This window comes from Planococcus citri, chromosome 4 (genome assembly GCF_950023065.1).
Source record: "Planococcus citri chromosome 4, ihPlaCitr1.1, whole genome shotgun sequence".
NCBI classification, from domain to species: Eukaryota; Metazoa; Arthropoda; class Insecta; order Hemiptera; family Pseudococcidae; genus Planococcus; species Planococcus citri.
Window position 1 is genome coordinate 21775772 of NC_088680.1, and position 20057 is coordinate 21795828.

The 20057-nt window shown below is 38.9% G+C and overlaps 1 protein-coding gene across 46 annotated transcripts in view; it reads right to left on the bottom strand.

Moving 5' to 3' along the window:
• LOC135844663 (UDP-glycosyltransferase UGT5-like) overlaps positions 1 to 20057 on the bottom strand; it is a 448533-nt gene that overhangs the window by 80582 nt on the left and 347894 nt on the right. The window contains exon 1 of one of the 46 annotated variants that reach the window (XM_065362947.1): positions 3763 to 4665. The exons of 44 other annotated variants lie outside the window; for them this stretch is intronic. In XM_065362947.1, the coding sequence (XP_065219019.1) occupies positions 3763 to 4587 (825 nt within the window). In that variant the 5' untranslated portion in view covers positions 4588 to 4665. Of the gene's footprint in view, positions 1 to 106; positions 947 to 3762; positions 4666 to 20057 lie in introns of those variants that run through there. One more of the 46 variants, XM_065362949.1, reaches the window with a different exon arrangement.

Below are 20057 nucleotides of genomic sequence, written 5' to 3' on the forward strand. Positions count from 1 at the left end.
ATGCGACATAAAAACATGCAAAAAATACATACTCTGCTAAATTCAAATTCATACCCTATGCAACATTCAATCACTATGACAAATGTTCTTTTTAAAAAATACTAACCTCAGGTAAAACTTTAGCAGGTCTCACATTCATACCACCAACTTGAATCAAATTAGGAGGCAAAGGTATCGCAGCATTAAGACCAGGATAATGATTAAAAAACGTCACACTGGTATTTTTCACAATCTCCTTCAACGTAGGCATCTCATCGCCAAAAACCTCACGAGCGAACTTCTCAGCAGGAATGGTTGTATAAAATAAGCCAATAGTTTGCATCATTAAGTAAACATACGTATTGAACAATCTATCTGCAAAAGGCATCTTTGAAATTGAACAAACATTGCTGACATAATGAGTGACAAATGCCGGATTCGAAATAGCTCCAATGGTATCAGAAAGCCAGGGCATGACGGCCGTATTGGGAAAAACACTGATCATTGGACATCCAAACTTGTAAGCAAACCCAGCATACCAATCATTATGACTTATGTCAGTTACAAATAAATCGAACTGATCCGTAGACTCGAAAAGTTCATTAAGAGGTGCACATTTGAGAAAATCTTTACTCGATTTTGGTAGGAAACTGTACATCATGTTCAAAAATGACATCATGTTAAACGCCATGATATTTTCAAGTTTTCCTTTTACTTCTTGCTGAGGTGGTATACATGGGCTAATATCCAATTGACGATACTTGAGTGATGAAGAAGTGTCCGGATATATTGTGTATACTGTGAGGTTATGCCCACGTTCGGCTAATTTCACCAGGAATGGTTCAGCGAAAGCGTAATGACTCCGGAATGGTACAGGAAAAAAACATAAAATATTGGCTCCATTTGTCCAGTCACACGAACACAATACGAGTATAATGGTTAAACTTTTCATGATTTAAAATCGATAGTCTACGCGCGGAAACTGATAGGTACTTCACTACTTCTTCACTAATCAAACAAAACTCTAGGACTGAACTTACCTACATAATTATGTATCACTGAGAGTGAGAGACATTTGTATGGTAATTCATACAAAAACTATAGTTCCATAGGAAAAATCCGAATTACCATACTAGGGCTATTTGGTGGTTTTAATTAGCATACGAGATGACAACTTGATCAAAATTGGAACGTACCTATCGATTATCTACTATACTTTGTGGCAAAACTTATGTTACAATGTACATACGAGTACACTGAAAGTCGCTTAATGTTATACTTATAATGTTTGTATCAGCCCGATCTAATACAATGAAGCGACTTATTACTAGGAACGAAAAATATATTCTTTAAAAAAACAGAAAATATGCGCATATTTTATGCGCTTATTTTGGTAAAAATATGCAAAAAAAATTCCTAAAAAGTCAAAATATGCAAAAATATTCCCAGCATTTTCTTCGCAATATGGGTATCGTTTTACAAGAAAAAACAAAATGAATCCAATGGTAACCTTGATAATTTAATAAAATCACAATCCAAAAAAAAAATTGGTGCCCAAAAAATTATTTAAAAAGTCAAATTTTGAAAAGTCTTAAAATATTCACTAAAAATCGGGAAAAGCTGTGAAAATTGAGTAAATATGCTGAAATATGCGCCAAAAAAAGTAAAATATGTGAGGAGTGAGGACGCATACAAAAAGAGATCAAACGACCGAAATTTAAAAAAAAATTTGTCTCCAAAATTGTTGTAGGAACTCTTCAAGAATCGAATGGAATCTCCTCCTATAAAATTTCAGTTTTGGTCGTCTGGTCCCTTTTCGTATGCGCCCTCACATATGCATTTATGGTCAAAATAATGCAAACGTATACAAAATAACATTTGCTCATTAGACTCGAAATTTCTCAATTCGCAAAGATATGTTGGATATTTCCTAAGTATATCTAATAGCACAGAAAAATATATGCAAAACAATATGTTCTTCGTCCCTACTTGTTACACAAACAGATTGAAAAAAAGGTGATTTTTTTTTGTCAAAAATGTTCACACTGTTTATTTTTTTGGATTCTACCTCTAAAAAACCGCATCAAAAGTTAGAACGGCTGGAAATGGCAGAATTCGCCATTAGAGGATTAGTTCTGGACAAAATTCAGCGATTCACGCAAATTTCAAAAATTTCCTCGCAAATGGGAAACTTTGGATTCTTTGGATTTTTCAATTTTGAAAAAAGCTGGTCAAAAAACCACTTTTGAGGTGTCACTCTCAAAATCGGCTCAAATGTGGATAAACTCGTTAAACAGGTCGAGTATAATATACAACTCGATTTTTAGCTGCCCAACTTCATATTCACGCCTTCTGGAACAAATTCAAAATGCTGGAGAAATTGTAAAATCGCGTTGGAGGCTCCAGAACGCCTGGAAATGGTGAAATTTGGATTTGGAGAATAAATACGTATTGGTTTTAGGACTAATTTTGGCCATTTTTACTGATCAAGTACGTAGTTTTCAAAAAAAAGCATAAATCACCAAACAACGTCAATTTTGAATTTTCAAACCTTCGCCAAAAATTGAAAAATGAACTTGGGCAGCTGAAAATTTGGTTTTGGGGGTTTTAGACAATGCTCTTTCCAAAAATCGTGGTCTCGTTCAAATCGGAGTGTGACATCTCAAGAGGTTCCCTTGTAAGTAACCCAATCTGTTCATATTATTGAAAATTAATGTTATCAAAGATTAAATGGTTTGTTAGTTGATAGCCAGACATTTTTACTACATACCTACGTATTTTCAACAGATATTCTGAATTTCATACAAAATGAACAATATTAAATTTTTGTTAAACAATCTAAGATTTTGATAATAGGCAAGTACACCGTTTTCTGTCTGAATCGAGCATTACCGAACAGTAATAGGAGATTTATCGAAGTCGATTTCATTTCAATGTCATGCCAGGTGAATTTTCATCTTATTGTATTGAAAATCTTCATCATAAAGTTCGCGATTTTTCCTTTGTACTTATACTGTATCGAAAGTGGGCTTTGAAGAATAATCGATGGAAACTCTGTGTTGGAAAATTTACGATTTCATTTCGTTTTCACATCAGAGGAATTTTCAACTTGATCTACTGAAAACCTTCATCAAAACGGTTGTGTCGAAAACATAGATCATCTTTGAGATAACTACCTATTTTTAATGAAAATTTCAATTTTCGAAAATTTATAATTTTAATTCATAATGAGAACTAAAACACCGAATAGTAGAAGATTGACATTTTGATGTGAAATGAAATCAAACAGTTTTGGACAAAAAATCGAATTTGATTATGATTACCTAACGGAAAAGAAAGTTCCTCCCTAAATCTAAAATTTCTCTCTCGATATGTCGACATTGTATCATACAATAGGTATCTTTAACAATAGATTGTCGATATTATGCGAGTATCGATCGAGAATTAATATTCGATTTAGGGAGGAGCCTTCTCCACAGTTGATCGAATTCTAGTTTTTTTCTTTTGACTAAAGCAATTTTTTATTATTTTTCATATAGCTTCCCGACCGAATACATTTTTCTGGTGAGTGACAGCACCGGTTCATTGTTCTCTTGGAGATAAAAGTTTGAAGGTAATTTTTAGTTTTGAAGCCAAAAATGAAAGTTTTTAAACGGTACAACACCATGATCGCCAATAGCCATCACGCACTGGTTTGATTTACAGAATAGAAATTAATTAATTCATGCCCTAGAAAATGTTCAGCAACCATCTGGAAAATTTTCTTAAAAGGAAAATACCAACCTCAGGTAAAACATGAGCAGGTTTCACATTCATACCACCAACTTGAATCAAATTAGGAGGCAAAGGTATCGCAGCATTAAGACCCGGATAATGATTAAAAAACGTCACGCTGGTATTTTTCACAATCTCCTTCAACGTAGGCATCTCATTGCCAAAAACCTCACGAGCGAACTTCTCAGCAGGAATCGTGGTATAAAATAAGCCAATAGTTTGCATCATTAAGTAAACGTACGTATTGAACAATCTATCCGCAAACAGCATCTTTGAAATTGAACAAACATTGCTAGCATAATGAGTGACAAATGCCGGATTCGAGATAGCTCCTATGGTATCAGCAAACCACGGCATGACGGCCGTATTGGGAAAAACACTGATCATTGGACATCCAAACTTGTAGGCAAACCCAGCATACCAATCATTATGGACTCCATCGGTCACAAATAAATCGAACTGATCCGTAGACTCGAAAAGTTCATTCAGAGGTGCACATTTGAGAAAATCTTTACTCGATTTTGGTTGGAAATGGTACATCATTTTCAAAAATGACATTATGTTGAATGCCATAATATTTTCAACTTTTCCTTTCACTTCTTGCTGAGGTGGTATACATGGGCTAATATCCAATTGACGATACTTGAGTGATGAAGAAGTGTCCGGATATATTGTGTATACGGTGAGGTTATGCCCACGTTCGGCTAATTTAACCAGATATGGTTCAGCGAAAGCGTAATGACTCCGGAATGGTACAGGAAAAAAACACAAAATATTGGCTCCATTTGTCCAGCCACACGAGCACAATACGAGTAAAATTATTACACTTTTCATGATTTAAAATCGGTAGTCGACACGAGGAAATTGATATCTAGGTAGGTACGAGTACTTCACAACTTCTTCACTAATCAAACAAAACTCGTGGACTGGACTTAGGATCACATCGTTCTTCTAATCGTAGGTAAGTAGAAGTTCACATGAAATGCAAAACATTTTTATCTCAATGATAATTGCTTATTTATCATAAACGGAAAATAATTATATAGGTATAATAAACCACTCAAAATGTAGATATGTTTATATATAATTTTTTTTTCTTTCAAATTTCGACGTAAAATATACCATTTTCTACAATGGGTATGCAAATGTCTAATTAGAAGACAATTAATTAAGTAGATAACGGATTTTTTAGAATCAGAATTATCTTAATCCACTTGTATTTACTCAAGTTGATTTTAGTTTCTTCGTGACATCTTCATCTAATCTGTTTCATGATTGATTCAATCATTCGCGAGCGATATTTCCACTCTTGAGTAAATCATTCACGAACGAATCATCTTCAATTCTTACTTACTTACTGATGGATTCGAAAACGTCAAATTTCGCCACGTCCTTTTTCCCTGGATTTAATTACTAATTAGTAGTGATTCAGACGATTTTGAATGATTTGTCAATAATTCTGAACAAATCGTTCGCGAACGAATTGTGCATAGTTTTCAATGGTAGGATTGAAACCCAAGAACTTTAATTATATTTTATGTTTTCAGTATCTCATTTTTGATTTTTCACTTTTTCAGTGATTCATTCGCTCGCGAACGATTTTTCTTATATGAGCAAGTCATTCGCGAACGAATCGTTCACAATTCTAAATTATGTCTTAATACATATAGATCTATGATTGGGTAAATGATTTTTATTTGTTTTATGTTGTCGTGTATTATGTGATCTAATTTCCATGATTCAGTCGTTTTCAAGTGATTTGATGATTCTGAGCAAATCGTTCACGAACGAATTTAGCTCAGTTTTCAATGATAGGAAAAGGAATTAAACCGTGGGATCCACCATGTTGTCAATATAGGCAATAGGCATATTCAATAAATTGAATCAATTTGAATTTTCAGCGATTCATTCGTTCGCGAACGATTTTTCTCCTCTGAGCAATTCGTTCGCGAACGAATCACTCATTGATAAAATAATATTGTGTCGTAGGTACCTACTAAATATACGTTCGTATATTCGATACCTACTGACTAATTACCTACTCGAATAAGCAGGTAATCGGATACGGAGATGTACTAGTGTAATTGTAATAAAGCTAATTACTTACCTCGGCTATGGGTTTTATAGTACACTACCGAACACAATAAATTATCATACGCAAAGTTCGTGTAAACGAATGTATTATTGTCAGAAATGACACAATACTTAAACCGACTCGGAGTAATAAAAGGGTTCAATACAACGATTATTCGGGGGGAATTACAAATTACGTTAACACTACTAAATTATTACTAAATTATAAAATATACAAGAACACTTTAAACCTAGGGCCGGAGCTCTAAAGAATTAAGGACATATTATCTTGGCAACTCGCTTGCTTCACGAAAACGAACTACAAGTTGGTCCAGTTGCCAAAGAAGCTGGAAGGCTCATTTGACACCTTGACCACTCATTGTTACCAACCACATCACCGAACGGTGCTGGAAGGGTTAAATTACCTGTTTATACACATACGTGTTACCATTAAGGCATATCCGTCTAACATATGCCCTCCGAGGTTTACTCAGCTATGACTCAGCGAGCTAAGTTCCCAGCAGAGGAAATCACGGTGTGAGACTCAGACATGACTTAATGATAACACTGTCCGTACGGACCCTGCTGCCCCCCATGAGTTTCTCGGATGAGAAATTGGTGAGCAGAGAAGAAAGAAGAAAATTCTCAAATTTGGAACCACAGCGCACCCTAGGTGTTGAAGCAGGCGCGTACGTGACCCACTGAGCCACCAGATATCGATTACTCGAAATACAATGTACTCAACAAATACACGTAACTACCTAGCTCTAGCCTAGGATACACGACATCGAAAAAGTTGCCAGTTAGCAATAATAAGATCCTTTTTGTTACAGGTACCCGTCCGGAAAAGGTGAGAATATGGATCAATCAAGATAAGCCGCAGCAGCTCTGAACGATGAGGAAAAGATGAGCTACGTGCGTAGCTGCGAGTTCGATGTCCAAGTCAACATGTCCAAACAGGTGAGAACCGGTTACCAATATTATTATTGCTTCGATGTAACTATTGTAAATAAGAGCCAAAAAAAAAAAAAAAAAATCAATTTGGAATAAAATAAAGCTCGTAACTATAGTTGTTATTGTATTCTAACATCATTGTTTCTATTTTTATGTTTCAGGTATATGGGTCATTAACACCTCCGAGCCGGTCTTTAATTACCATCGTAAACATCAGTAAAAATAAGTGCAACGTTTAGGAAGAAAAAAAATGTGCGAATTAGAAATAAGTTTGTACTTTTATTCGATGTATAGGTTACAACATGCATTGTAAATACTGATTATTGTTTATGAAAAGAAATAAAATAAATACCAATACTATTTCGTTAACTTATTTAGACACTCAGTCTTAAAATTTCAGTCTTTGAAATTAAACATAGGGAAATAATCAACGATAAAAAAAAAGGTCGTTAAGACAAGGAAATGCTACTTACGTAGACATAGCGTAAAAAAAAAAAAAAAAATCACTGAATTCATACACGAACTGTTATACCACCTCGAACGTGTAGAAAAATTATAAACGTAGAGTACAAACATAACGTAATACAAAAAAAAATAAAAAGTAAAAATGGGTAATACTTGTCGAAAAACAATAAACAAATTTTCGAGGTTATTTTTAGTCCTAAGACTCTAAATGTGGTACATACGTACGCCTTACAACTAATGCCAAAGTAATAACCTCTCCAAAAAAAAAAAAAATCTTGATTTTGCTTAATTTTAACTCAAACAACTACATAACAAAGTAAAAATTAATGAATAATTTGCTTATTAAGCATATGTCATGGATCGGTATAAAATATTTACATAGGTCACGAATCGAGAGAATTTTAGACAAAGTCTGTACGTCATAATTGGGGTTATTCACGAACACGATGATGAATTTATCAATTTCAAACTGAACGATAGAGATTTTGATTAATTAATAGGACATGTCGCATCGATAAGAGTTATTATTTGCCAAATTTTTCAAATTTATTACCAAAAGATCGATGCAAAATTACTCGTACGAGTATTGATTTTGAATAGAAATGGGAAAATTCCTCTTTTTCAATTTTGTTTCTGGTCTACATTTTTCCAGCAGGAGCTTCATAGTACCATGCAAACGTAAGCAATAACAATGACGTACGTCAATATCATGCTGTTAGTTTGAAATTGATAAATTGTACAAACGAACCTTATTCGAGCATTTCTTCGTCCGTGGTTAGATTTGGAGCGGTTGTCGCATCGCCGTCGGTTTTTCCAGTATTCTCAGCTTGCTGATTTTCATCGTCGCTCAGATCTGAAACCGTGGTGGATAACGATTTCATGTCTTCGTCAATATGGAGTTTGGAATCGACGGAATCGTTATCGGCATCGTCGTTGTTATCCGGCTGAGGCGTTGGTGGCCGTGCTTCCTGTTCGTTCGCTCGAACGCCCGAAAAACCTTCGCTTTCGTCAATTTTTTCTTCGGCCGTTGAAACGTCGTCGTTGGTACGGTTTTCGGAGTCTTCGCCGGCGGTAAGGTTTACCCAACTCTCGGTGAGTGCGGCTTTCGTCGATGGGCCAGGTTGGGCATCGTCTTCAGTCAAATCGTGGACGGCCTGGTGCGGCTGGGCGTCGCGCGACGTCGAAGCTGGGCCGTGCGTCAGCTGGCGATTGTCAGTCGTCGACGAAGATTCATTTTCGGATTGCGATTCTGCCGTCGGGTTGCGAAGAAGATTTTCGGGTTCTCGATACCGTTGACGTATTGCCTCGCTGGCATCGTTGGTCGGCGGAATGAACGTGTGCCGTATCCATACCGCGAACTCCTCATGTTCCTGTATCGTGTACATGGGAGGTCGTTCACCGACTGTCGGGGTGTAGTTCACGAACCACGGGTAAGGGTCGATCAATGCGTAGCGTCCGCCGAGCATGGTGCTGTAGTTCACCTCAAACACGGACATGACCGAAGCGTATACAGTTTCATCTTGCTCCGCGTGTTGAATAATTGGCACAGCGTAAATTTCACGCACTCCGCGGTCGCGGCAAATCTTGATTAATCTGCGAAATAGTTCTTTGAATTCTTCGCTGTCGAAATTATCGAACGCGTCAAGATTACCAATGGAGATGATGAGGCGAGGCGGTAACCGTTTGAAACTTGCGAGCGTGCTGATGAATTCTCGAATACGAATCTCGCGTCCATACAGACCGGGATGCATGTATTCGCGTATATCGCGTTGGTACATAATCCATTCAGCTACACCTAGCACAAATCCATCACCAGCCAATAACACGTCTTGTGCGGCGACCGCCGATCTCGCGTCATTTTCGCCGACGAATACGCCAAGTGTCGTAAACTCGTGAGGTAGGGCGTTGAGCGGATAGAACGGCTTGAGCATTTTGGAGTCGATCTTGAATTTTTTGTAGAAACGATTGTGGCTTTTCGAAAGATTTGCCATGCAATGCGGTCTTTGTTTCTCGGCAGGTTTCGCAGGCTCGGTGATGAATTTGCTCGTTGGATTGCGTGCGGTAGGTGGAATCGCCTCGTATCTGTCGTTGCTTGGCGCCGGACCAGATCGAAGGGGTCGGAAGCCCATGGTTGCGATCGATCCATCTGCATTATATTGGGGTAGATCTCGCATCGGCGTATCGTATTCGTAGTTGGACAATGCGGCAGCAGCGTGCGAATTCGTAGGTCGGCGGTGAGACGTAGCATTATCGAAAGGCCGTACGGTCGCTACGTTTCCAGAAGACATACCAGGTGTCGGCGGTGTCACGTTCGTGGCGTTGGTCGTCGAAGTCGTCGCCGCGTTTGTGGCGGTATTTGCCGGAGTCGTATCGGTATTCGTCGAAGTCGTCGAAGTCGTGGATACACATCGCTGATCGGTGGTACTAGTAACAGCTGCGTTACGATTAGGCATATTGCGACTGGCTACATTGACTCGCGGCGGCCTGGTAGCTTGGTTACGATTTACGAGCGTAGCGTTCTCGTTACGTAGTTGGCGATTGACTTCTCGCTGGTGCTGCAATTGATTTTGTAAGCGGCGAATCGTCGCATCTCTATCTTGCACCGATTCGCGATAATTTTCCATGATGTATTCATACCTCGAAATTCGTTGGCGGGCCGCGTCGAGTTCAATTTGTGGGTCCGGACGGGCAATTGGAGCTGCGGCGATTTGATCGGTTGCCGGACTAATGAAGTTCGCGTCGAGTGGCCTTATCGCTCGGTTACAATTCAGCTCTGGACATAATACAAAATTGCCATTTTCGTCGGAAGCCATCGACTCACCTCGCATTTGGCTAAGGCAAAACGGGTGAAAAGCGTGGCAGCGCGTGGCGGCCAGTGTCGGTAAATTATCATGATTTACTCGTTGGTTTGGGTCGAAAATCGGTTTGTGACATTTGGAGCACAAGATTACCGTAATTTGGTCGTCGGCCATGGTTGAATTCACTCGCGATCGGTAAAGTTTTTCCACGAATCGTACACACGTACCCGAGATGTCGAACACTCTGCGTTCGTAGATATATAATTCGCGACACACCGACACTAGAGGATTATCGTACTCGCAGTATTTACACATATAACACGTAATGTACGCACAAAAAATTCATATTATTCGCGCAATTTACAAGAATAGTAATAAAATACTCGATTCATCGAACACTGATACTTCGCAAAACGTTCACACACGATAATAACATACATAAAAAAAAATACAATGATAATTTTAAAAACGTAAAGATCGAACTGTAGCCGGGCGGTAGACAGGAATATAATGGAACCGATTACAATATGTGCAATAGATAGTAATTCGAATCCGTCTGCGCGCGTCGCTCGATGCCTTTTTTGTATAAATATAATTTAGAGGAGGGTGGAAAGCATCTCTCGAACGAGAGCAAGTATTTCTTTGATTATCAGTAAAATGCGCGATAACGTTTCGCATTCTTCCAGCGTAAGCATGATGATAACACGAGCGACTAGAAGAGAATAATCATATCAGTATACAGAAATGAGCTGCTACGCAAAAACTGCCCTTCTCCCTCCCTTAGGTGACTGGTTGGTGGCGACCAAGCGGCGTAGTCAAATTTCTACGAAAAGCAGAAGAAGCACGTTCGTGCAATGTGCGTATTGTTTCATTTTATTACGCACTAGAAAGCGGTCTTTTGGACATCTTATTCGGTTTCAAGTTGATTTTTTATAGGTAATAAATCCGTAGTTGTCACGCTAGTGAATATTTGGTCCTTTGAAAGGAATTTGATTGTGATTTTAGCCTTGAAACCGAACCCTGAGATGTGTTATATTGTTCGTACGAACCTATTCGCTATCATCACGTGTGTAGAAAACATGTTTGGTTCAACGCACGTGGTTGTTTTTCACTTAGCAGGGCATCGAACGATGCATTAATTACCATTTTAATGGTCGATGAATTGTTACCGAAAAAGGTTCGTATTCATCGTACGCTGAGTGTTTGAGTAATTTGCAGCAAAAAATGAACCTTTTTATGGTAATTAGTCACTCCGGTGGGCGTGGAGTTAGAAAAAATAAACATACGTTTCTAACTGGCATTTCTTATGTATTATTTCAAGGCAAGTAGGTACCTACCTATTTCTTCGCCTTCTCTACTCAACTCACCTATTTCTGTCTCAAATATACGATGTTTTATGTGTTTTCATGAGTGAAACTGTACGAGTAATTTGAGTGAGGTGTGAGTAGGTTAGTGTGAGGCGGAACGAGCGTTTCAGGTTTTTAAAATAGTAAATCAAAAAATGTGTACGTTTTCGTACATGTTTAGATTTTTCAATCATTCGTTTCTACGTATTTTCCCGATCTAGGTATAATTGTAAAGTACTTACCTTTCGGTTATTTGCACGTTGGTGCATTTTGTGTTAATATCACAACTGCGATACCATCTGTGGAAAATAATGATTTCAATACGATTGAAACTTACCCATATCTATTCAGATAATAGTTACCAAGTTTATTTTTAAACTCTTATCACGATGGTGATATACTATTCGAAGCATTTCGTTAAATTTTTACTCATTTTTGAGTCTGTTAATTTTATCCCCTGTTGCCACGTTTGCCCTTCCTGTAATTTTGTTGATTCTTATGTAAGCTTTTACCTATTTGTTCGAACATAGTTCCTATTTATTTTGCCCTGGTAGGCATGGACAAGTAATACGTATACGTATATCGCTGGACTAACCGTACAGTTTTATTCGTTGAGAAATTTTACATCTTAAAATTAAATACCGAGGTACAGGTTACCTATATAACAGTTACCGGACGAGTTCTTACTTTTTCGAGTCTATAAACTTCAAATTTTACGCAAAATCCGCGTAATTTAATCTTAATAGCTGCAGGAACTCGTCTATGATCGCCATTGGTCGATAGACCCTTGTCGTACGATCTCTTCGCCTCGCAATGATCAGCTGCGCACCTTCTTCATTAAAATGTTGGTGAAATTCGATAATGATTGCTGAGTTTCCGTGCGCGAAATCTGTAAGATTTTGAAAAATTAGCTCATTTAGCCGTTGGTCGAAATCGTTGATATGGAGGAATCGTATTATATTCCGCTCATTGGCAGCGACTGTTACTACGATACGCGGGCGTCGTCGTGCTGCGTGTCGAGGTCGCTGGAATTGTAAGAAGATCGATCGGAATGGTGGTCGCATTTCTGGCGGTCGAATGGCCGCAAGCGCCGGATCTAATCCGGGGAAAATCGGCTCCTGAGCCATCGTACGAACGTAGAAAGATTGCGTAGCAAAACACTCGTAAATTAACCGTACGGTAATATTATAAACGCGATCACTTTACATCAATTTACAGTACTCGATATACGCACGCTGCCTCCCTTATACGCTCGAAATATTATGCTTTGCGAGAACGCACTTAATCGAACTACTGGCACATTGGTTGATTTGTCAAAATTTTTGGTTTGGTAATCGTACGAACGCCCATTCGAATTTTGCTTAGCAAAATATTCTCCGATCTAGAGTGATGTGATATTTCACGATTGCGATATTCAAGAGAATCAATTTCACTTACCTGTTACAGTAGTTATTCTCTGGCTTTGTACGTGTGTCAATTTGTTCATTTATTGTACTTTAAGTAAAATAAAGAAGTCTATACGTGTGTACATTAATTATTTTATTCGAAACGAAAAATCGAGAAAGAAAAAAAAAAAAAAAATCAGAAATCAGGTACATCTTGACTTAATACTAGGTGGTACGTACGTATCCTACTTAATCTAAACATCTTAAAACTTACATAAATTCCGCCGGGATAAAGCCGAAAGTATCGAGGAAGTCATCGACGACTGCTATGGGTATGCGTACCCGTGCCGTACGGCTTTCTCTGCGAATTACCAATAATCGATCACCATTCGCGAAGTAGAAATTGTGAATCTCCATGATGATTAGTTCTATTGGGTTATAATCAAAATCGAACAATAGATCTTGATGGAACAGCTCGCGGATCATGTTTCGGAGATCAATTCGGGAAAATCTTCTTGTGCAGGCTCGTCCTCTAGCTCGTACATTAACGCTAATCGCATCCGGTATAATTTGATCATGGACCATTCCGTTTAGTCGTATCCGAACGGTAACATACCCAAATCGTAGGTTCCAGGGTCGACGTCTGCGTAATGCGGGAGCCAGGTATGGAAATGGTCGATTGTTATCCATTGCGATCGTTGAAATTGCCAATAGCACTGTTTTTTTATCACCGTAAGGTACTTGTATAATTATACGTACGCACTTATCTTACATTAAACTATATTACCGCACATGTACTGGTTTCTCGCGAACTTATACTTCACCGCATCAGGCGCTAAATAATAAAAATAGCCACGTTAGCTCTGGTTACGCACAATTACGTCCTTTCGATACTGATCTACACAACATAATAGCCTTTCAATCGATAGATGACGCGTGATGTTTCCAAAACTGAACGGCTGATTCTCGCAAAATTTCCTGGAATTTTACGAGATCGGTACGAAGAAAGTAGCTAGAGGGTGCGGGTGAATACGAATGATAGAACGACGAGCGTCGCTGAATTGGCTAATTCTAATCTTTTTTGTTCGAACCCATCAACCAAAGCGCCAATTTTTTAATCTTCGATTTTGCTTTTTTACCTTTCTTATCATTTTTCTCCGAATCAGAGTTGTTTGGCGAATTATTTAATATGAATTCCAGTGAGTTTTCTTCGTCCGAAGACAATTCAGACGAGTCACTTTCGCTTTCGCTAACTGTTACCGAACGGTCATCTTCGTATTCAGTTTTTGGATCTGGATCAGTACCGTAATACTTGCCGTAGAATTTTTGTTCATTATCAAGCATTTTAATTTGGTTTACCGTTTTGGTATTCTTTCTCATAATTAACCGTTGTCCCATTCGAAGGGCGGTAGCTGCGAGACGTTCAGATCTTCGAGTTTTCTTTTCCTTTGGTTCTTCATTCGCAGCATCTTTCTCCTTGTCATCCGTGGTTAGATCTATGACAGGTACTTCGTTCGAAGTATTTTCCTTTTTCTTTTTCTTCTTTTTCTTCTTCTTCTTCACAGGTGTGTCCAATTCTTCGTATATTGGCTCTTCACTACTAGTGCCAGCTTTACTAGCTAGGTACTCCGAACGTTTCTTAGCTCGAGCGGCTTGTCTTTGATCTCGCGCGATTTTTTCTAATTTTGACAAAATTACCTTCGTGGCGTTTTTGGTATTTTCATCATTTTTGTCCGATCTTGGAACCTTGATTTTTTGAATTTTTTCGACCATTTCTAATTCATCCTCCTCCGATGATTCGTCGTTGTTGGTTTCAATTTTATGGTCATTCAAAAAATCAGAAATTTTCTTCTCTAACGTACGTTTATCAAGCCACGAACGTAGGCAGGGATCTTTTTCCATTTCTGAAATTTCAGCCTTTTTTAAAAACAACGTAAGTTGTCTAACGTTCGCAATGCGATTCACATTTGAACCGTCGGTTGGTTCAAGTAGGTACGAGTTGGTACCTGCTCGTTTGAGAATCTTAAATGGACCAAAACGCTTTTGGTACAATTTTTTCGCGGTTTGCTTGTCCGAACTAGACAATTTATGGTTTGTGAGCAAAACCATATCTCCTTCCTTAAGCGTGTCTGGATCCTTGTGCTCCTTGTTGAACTTGTACTCCTCTTCGATCTTTTTTAATCGTCTTCTTTCCCGAATATAAGTTTCAATTATTTGACGGTCAGTCATTTTATCGATTTGGAATTTCGCCAGTTCAATCGTGTAGACAGCTTTTTTGGCCAAGTGATCCGCTATCACGTTCGTGTATTCGTATTTACGTGCGTAGACGTGGTGAAATTCAATGAAATCGAACGATTTCTTCAATTCCAAAATTTGCTCAAAAAGCTTCTTGTGGTGGACAGGTTTTTTCCTGGCGTTAAGCCACTTGTTTTTCAACCACACGTTAACCGTATGGTTCAGAGCCTTAATGACGTAATTCGAATCTGAAAAAAGCTTAACTTTTTTCACGTCATTAAATTTTAAAATTTCCAATGCTTGAATAATGGCTGACAATTCAGCAAAATTATTCGACAGTTGGAAATCTTCAGTAGGTGATATCCGATCGGATACATTTCTCAATGAATCTGGTGCAAAGCAGATTCCAATCCCCGCTACCGCGTCCGCGTCTCCATTCTTCGAACACGCGCCGTCGGCGGTTACGCGGGCGTATCCGTCTGGATCTAAAATTAAGTCGACCGTAGGGTCTAATTTCTTCGTAAAGCATTCCGATAAAGGAATTGAAGGAGCTTTAATTTTGCTCAAATTCTCTTTCAATTCGATTAATTTATGGGTAAAATCGAATTTCTTTCGTTTATGAGGCATTTTCGCATTTATAGCATCTACCATGCCCCATGCCTCGTTCGGGGTGAATCCGAATGACGTAGGTGTATTATTTATTTCAATTTGGATCTCTCCAATAAAGCCTTGCCATCCCGTATGGGGTTTATGAGGGTTATGAATTTTATTCAATTTCACCCTCAGTTTATCACCGATTACTCGCATCGTACGTTCGACCGAAGATGATTGCGGGTTGTAGGCATTGGTATGGGCTACCTTGATATCATTATGTTCAAGTAGCTTATACCACGATTCACTAATAAATTGAGTACCGTTGTCGGTAATTACTTTTTTGACGGTTACGTCACGACGTTCGATGTCCGCAAGGACGGTTTGCATTGCGTTGCAGACATCCTTTTGTCGCGTATGACACATTGTTTGGATCCAAGTTTTACCGGTAAAAATGTCTTTTACCACCAGTAAAAATTTAGGATATCCTTCGATCGCAGGAATTGGTCCAAAAATGTCAACTGACAAAACATCGCCAATGGCGTACGCCTCTATTTGTCCGTATTCTAAGACCTTATGGTTGGTGTAATTTTTATTCACTTTACACACAATACACGTATTACATATCTCACGTATGTAGTGCATAGAGTTGGGATGATAATACATGCGACGAAATATCATCTCCAACTTAGCTGGGCCCAAATGGCCATACGCGTAATGCAGGTAGTCTACTGTATCGTAGAACAGGGTATCTGGTAGGTAGGGTACCAGCGAGCCATTATCTAGCCTTTTCATTAACATTGGTTTTTTAATAGGCGTGAGGTCGTTGACCTCCTCATCATCTAAGTCCAATTCGTCCGAATTTTCATATACGAGCGTATCTTTGATCGCAAATTTCTTAGCTTTACGCTTTTTTATTTCGATTTCTTTCTTGTCCGTTTCTGGATAATGCGTGGTTAAAATCTTCATGATCGCTTCACATTTTTCATCTCCGTTTTGGAACTTAGGAATATCGTTCAGACGATTATGAAGTATCGTGATATTTTCTTCAACAAATAACACTTCCAAAGGTGGTATTTCGGTCGAAAAATTCTTTAATTCCAATTCTGGCGCTTTTACACTGTACAAGTGCTTATTGGATTTATCCATAGTCCATTGTAGATCGAAACAATTGAACCAAGTAATCCAATGAGCAGCTTTACGATGTGTTTGCGCCATCTCTCTGTACCTATTAGCGATCGCCAATAAATTCTTCCGAACGTGAATTTTTCGTCCAATTACCCACATTTGGACCTTTTTCAAAACTTGCACCAGTGTCATCATTTCACGATCGAAAAGCGTGAAATTCTTCTGATGTGTTTCAAAAAGTTTCGATACAAATAAGCATATATGCTTCTCTTTCGATATCTTATCTATGTAGAATAACACAGCGTTCATTGCATCTTCGGATACGTACGTATCAAGATACAAATCACCATCTTGAGGCGGTGGTTTCAGTTTGAAATCTTTGCAATACTCAGCTTTCAATTGCTCAAAAGCTTTTTCTTGTTCCTTGCCCCATACGACCTTGTCTTCATTACCCTTGGTAAGGTCATAGATAGGTCGCAAAATTTGCATATAATTAGGAATAAAATTCCTATAAAGACCGGTTAGTCCTACCAGAGTGAGAATTTCTTTCACCGTTTTTAGTGCAAATTTCCCTTTCTTCGTGTGTTTTTCGACAAATTCCATAAATTTCTTTATTTTCTCACTCTGTTTGGCAACTTCATCTTTTGAAATAATGAAGCCCAAATGTTCCGCGTATTCGCGGAAAAATTGCGTCTTGTTAGGGTTTAATTTTAAACCATTCTTTCGAATTGCTTCGAATACTTCTTTCAGACGATCTAAAGTCTCTCTAAATGTTGCACCAGACACTTTGACGTCGTCAACAAACTTAGTCACTCCTTTCATGTCAGGAATCACCTGATTTATCATGTGAACGAACTCGCCACTTGATATTTTCAAACCGTACGGTAATCGACAAAACTCATAAACTTGTCCGCATACTTGGAATGCGGTGTATTGACGCGATGCCTCGTCGAGAACCAGCTGCCAGAAACCGGCAGTAAAATCGAGAGTGCAAAATAATTCATCACCTTTGTTTTCAAAGATGATCCATTCAACCGGGTTCGGTTCTGTAAGCACTTGTTGTAGTTTTTTATTGAGTTCGTCGGCATCTAAACACAACCGAATGTCACCGTTCTTTTTTATGACCGGCGCCATCGTATTAATGTATTTTGACCGTGAGGGCCTTATTATACCTTCTCGCAACATTTTTGCGATCGTCTTTCTCAAGGCTTCCATGATCTTCTGCGAAGGACGGAATTTTTCACCTCTCCAAGGACCCAGTTTTGGGTCAATGTCAAACTTGAAGTTGACTCTTTCGCCAACATAGCGACCTGGCGAGTTGCTGAAAATGTCACAGTAGCCTTCAACTTCTTTATAGGCATCGTCTGCCTCTTTCGCGGTAATTTTACCCTTGAGAACGAGGTTGTTTAAGTCATTCTTCATATTCTTTTTATAGAGCTGTTGAGCCTTGAATTGCTCATCGAATAGCTCTTGGTCGAGGTATCCCGATTTTCTGTGTAAGTTGTGCACCATTTCGTGCATGTATTGTGGTTCAACTTCACAATGGTAGACGGACAAGGCGTCCCTATATTCGTCCTCACGTAGGTAAGGTATTTTGAACGGTTGTCCATTTCGTGGTTTACATAAAGCATAATCGTGCCCCTCTTCTAGCTGAGGTAAAATACCTAAGTATCTCATGGCCACACGGCCCATTATGCACGATTTGGCGGGAGTATCCAAGATGTAAAATGGTGAGTAAATCATCTGAGTACCTACTCTCATGCAAATTTCCACGATATGAGTCATTGTTTTGACTAATTTATCATCAGCCATTCTTAATAGTACCGGACGGCGTAATTGGATATACTTAATCCATTGAGGGTGTTGTCGAGTAATATACTCGACGACAGGCTTCGAAATTACATTGGGCAGAGCCCCTGAGTCCAATTGCAACGCCATCGGTTTTAATCCAATCATAACCGGGATTACACACGCTGGGTCGACCGTTTGGTGATCAATAAATTGATCACGAGTCATAGATTGTATCTCATCTTCGTTCGAAGCAGGGTGTGCATACTCGATTGCATCAATCGCATTGACTTTCAATTTAGGTGTTTTATCCACTTCCGGATTCTCGTCATCAGAATTAGCATCTTCCATAATCACCTGGTTATCACCTTTGCCAAAAATCTGTTTTGGCGGTTTTGGTGAAAGAATGGTCAATTCTTCAAAGTTCACCGGTTTGGATAAGTGGCCAGCCTTAGCTGGCGGATCATATACAATTTTTGCAAAAATTGCATCGCCGTTTGGCGTTATTTTTCGACGTAAATAAACACCCGTATTTGGACAGCAATCAATTTTCATAGACAACGCTTGGATTAATTTCTTCATCATCGAGTTGTTTATGTAAATTTTCTCGTCCATAGGGTTTTTATTTCGGTCGATATTCGATTCGAATAATGTTTTCAGACGTCCTAATGCAGCTTCCCGCGGCGGGGCCTCTCTATCACGTTTATAATCAAGTACAGATGTTTCCCATTTATCGAGAGCGTGCACAACCATCTGAAACACGTGCGTGTACATCGACATGTCTGGGTAATATCGATTGTACGCTTTCGAATAAAAGAATTTATTCTGTAATGGTATTACATTATTTCTTTGATCGATCGCAGGTCGATCAAATTCATCGCCATTTTCCGTATGGATCTTTTCTAATTTTAGATATGCGTACGCCATCTGGCGCCAAAATGTGATACGTTTGTCGTCTGTTAGTTTTACTAAAATATTTCTATACGCAATATACCTACTTAAGCTTACTGGTTTGTCACCTTTTTTACGAGGTTTTACCAGCGGCATCATTAAAAATATATGCTGGACTTTTTTAACGTCCAATAGCAAATTAATAATGCTGTTAATTTGCTTCTCTACGACCTCGTAAGGTTTCCTTGAAAAATTTAATTCTCGTTGTCCTAGCGACAATACTACCTTGGCATTAGGTGTAAAAGTCACCTTTTGAAGGCTCGCATAGAGCTCTTCTAGGCCTATTTGATCACGTACGTAATCTGGTAATTTTTCGATTTGGTCGACGTCACCTCGTTTGAGATGATGGACCAAACCATCGCCGATCCACACGTACTCATAAAACATATCATTAGGGATCTCTATGTGGCTAGGTTTATCCCTCTCTTCCCCTAGCTCTGTCGGTTTCCCGAAGTCGCCGTGGTGGCTGCTGGTTGAGTCGTCGTAGACGCTGTATTCGTGGTGCTCGTTAGAATACTCGTAGCTGTAGGAGTAGGCGGGACGTGCGGGCTGTTTACGTTTGTGGCCACGTGCGCGGCGGTAGGTGCTGG